Here is a 2,085-nt window from a genome sequence, read left to right as displayed (position 1 = left end):
AGAGTGTTTGAATTCCAAAGCCTGTTTTTCTTCTCCTATCTCTAACTATTTATTAAAGTGGATTCGTTTTTTATAACAAAAAGCGGGTGAACTCCTTTTACTCACCTCGGACAGCCTAAGTCCGACTCCCGGGATGAGTAGAGGACACGAGTACTTGTGTGAAACACCGGTTTCAAACGTTTGGCTTGGCCCACGGTCCCTGCGTATGTATCCAAGAAACGAACGCGCTCTACCTCCAAACTCCGCAGCGATACTGACTGAGCGTCTAGGAGAAACGAAGAGAAACGGAACGGTGACCGTCTCCTCCCACACGGTAGTCCCTTAGGTCTAGCTCCGCCCTCTCTCTCTCTCTCTCTCTCTCTCTCTCAGGCAGCGGTTGTGCCGAGGTGTGATTGATTTAGAACAAAGGGAATGGTGCATTCACGCGGGAATAAATGCACCTCGTTTACCCCAGTGTGTAATATCCAGGTGATGGCTTTAACCAATCCAGCTCAGACGCGGTGAAATCGATACGCCGACATTAAACGTCCAGTCACTGGTCCCCTAGTTGCTACTAACAAATTAAAACCGCCTTCTGTTGTCATTAAAATAAACAACAAAAACAACATATCAGTGCTGTTGTAGAAGTTTATCAAGGATACATTTTGGTAATGGTGGGCTAGGCCACCAAAATTGCATCGCTGATAGAGGCAAAACGTTGAAAGATAATTACATACAACTATGCTCTGACAGTTATATATGAGCACGAAGGAATATGCGAGCATTTTTGTTTGTTATCATATTAACCAGTCTATTGAGCCGTCCCACTGGCCTCCACACATCCACGCAACGGCAAACTCAGCCGCTGTCCTTTCAGCACCACAACACTAACTTTTACACGAGACATCAGGGCGTTTCGTGCTATCTCTGCCGTTCGAATGAAAACAAAAGCCATCTCTGTATATTAAAGAATAGAATTCCAAAAAAGGGCCAAATATCGTTGCCATAGAAAGCAATGGAAATTTACCATTAGAGAGAAAAGAATGGTTTGTTTCGGAAACCCTTGGAGATTTGGCCCATACTCTGACAACTACTTTTCCTCGGAATGAACGTGGGAGTTAGGATATAGAACCCCTTACAGTCATGAAGTATCCGTTGCTCCAATTTGTGTACTTTTATGGGTCATGGACTGATAATGCGGGTCTTTCACACTAACAAAGCGAGTAAAGGTCTGTGTTAATCCTAGAATCGCACCTTCTCAGTGGCATAACTGGCGTGGCTAGTTTAACTGCTAGAGGATGATCTCTAGCTAAGCTGTCTGCACCGGGTGGTGCAGCTAAACCCGGCTGTCTTCCGAGACTGAGGGGCACCGCGACGCGTCCAGGATTTCCGGTTCTCCCCTTAAAGTGGCTCTCGAATGATGCCCATTACGACGAACCGAGTAAATGTTAAAACGCCTAAAAAAAAAAAGAGCGCATGCCTTTCCCTTGGGTGGGTAAGAAGGGGCTGGAGGGCGTAGCAAATGGGCAACGATGGGATAATCCCGTATCCTTAATGTAATAGACCTGCGGGACTCGGAACTGGCACGTGGCGCAATGGCAAGCGAGGAAATGGGTACAGCTGGCGTGTACTGCCATCGGTCACACGGCAACAGCGCAAGACACGAGAAAATTGATGAGTTTTTAATTAAGTGACGGTTTGAAATGCTGCTTGGTAATTTGAGCCCGTACAATTCTCTCTGCGCTGACGAATAATATTGTAGGGCGACACGGACAAAATATATTAGACTAATCCTACTGGAAAACAACACGATCAACACGGGTGTTCTGCTCTGCGTGTAAAAGGTAGATTCCTCATTGATCCACATAATTAGCTTAATGTACATTTTTACATTTCTAGAGCAAAATATAGCTTGAATTATCTGACAAAGAACATACTCATTTGTCTTTATGAACTGCCATCGTGGGGTACATTATGAGAGGGATATCGAAATTTGCTTTATTCATATTTGAAAGTGAACACAGCACAAAGCAGTTGCTGTAACTCCATTACACTGAAGAATGCGATGAGCAAATTTAACTTTCAAATCACTTAAAAGTGGAAGCA

At 44.5% G+C, this 2,085-nt stretch overlaps 1 protein-coding gene across 1 annotated transcript in view; it reads right to left on the bottom strand.

Moving 5' to 3' along the window:
- The window catches only part of spock1 (SPARC (osteonectin), cwcv and kazal like domains proteoglycan 1), a 136,249-nt gene extending 135,002 nt beyond the window's left edge, over positions 1-1,247 (bottom strand). Inside the window, exons 1-2 of the mRNA XM_030765390.1 lie at positions 1,234-1,247; positions 106-265 (exon numbers count right to left, since the gene is read on the bottom strand). Coding sequence (XP_030621250.1) covers positions 106-265; positions 1,234-1,247 — 174 coding nt within the window. The remainder of the gene's footprint in view (positions 1-105; positions 266-1,233) is intronic.
- Between the last annotated feature and the right edge of the window lie 838 nt (positions 1,248-2,085).

This window comes from Chanos chanos, chromosome 2 (assembly GCF_902362185.1).
Source record: "Chanos chanos chromosome 2, fChaCha1.1, whole genome shotgun sequence".
Taxonomy (NCBI): domain Eukaryota; kingdom Metazoa; phylum Chordata; class Actinopteri; order Gonorynchiformes; family Chanidae; genus Chanos; species Chanos chanos.
The sequence above is the reverse complement of the archived record's forward strand: the minus strand, read 5'-3'. Positions and strand labels throughout refer to the sequence as shown.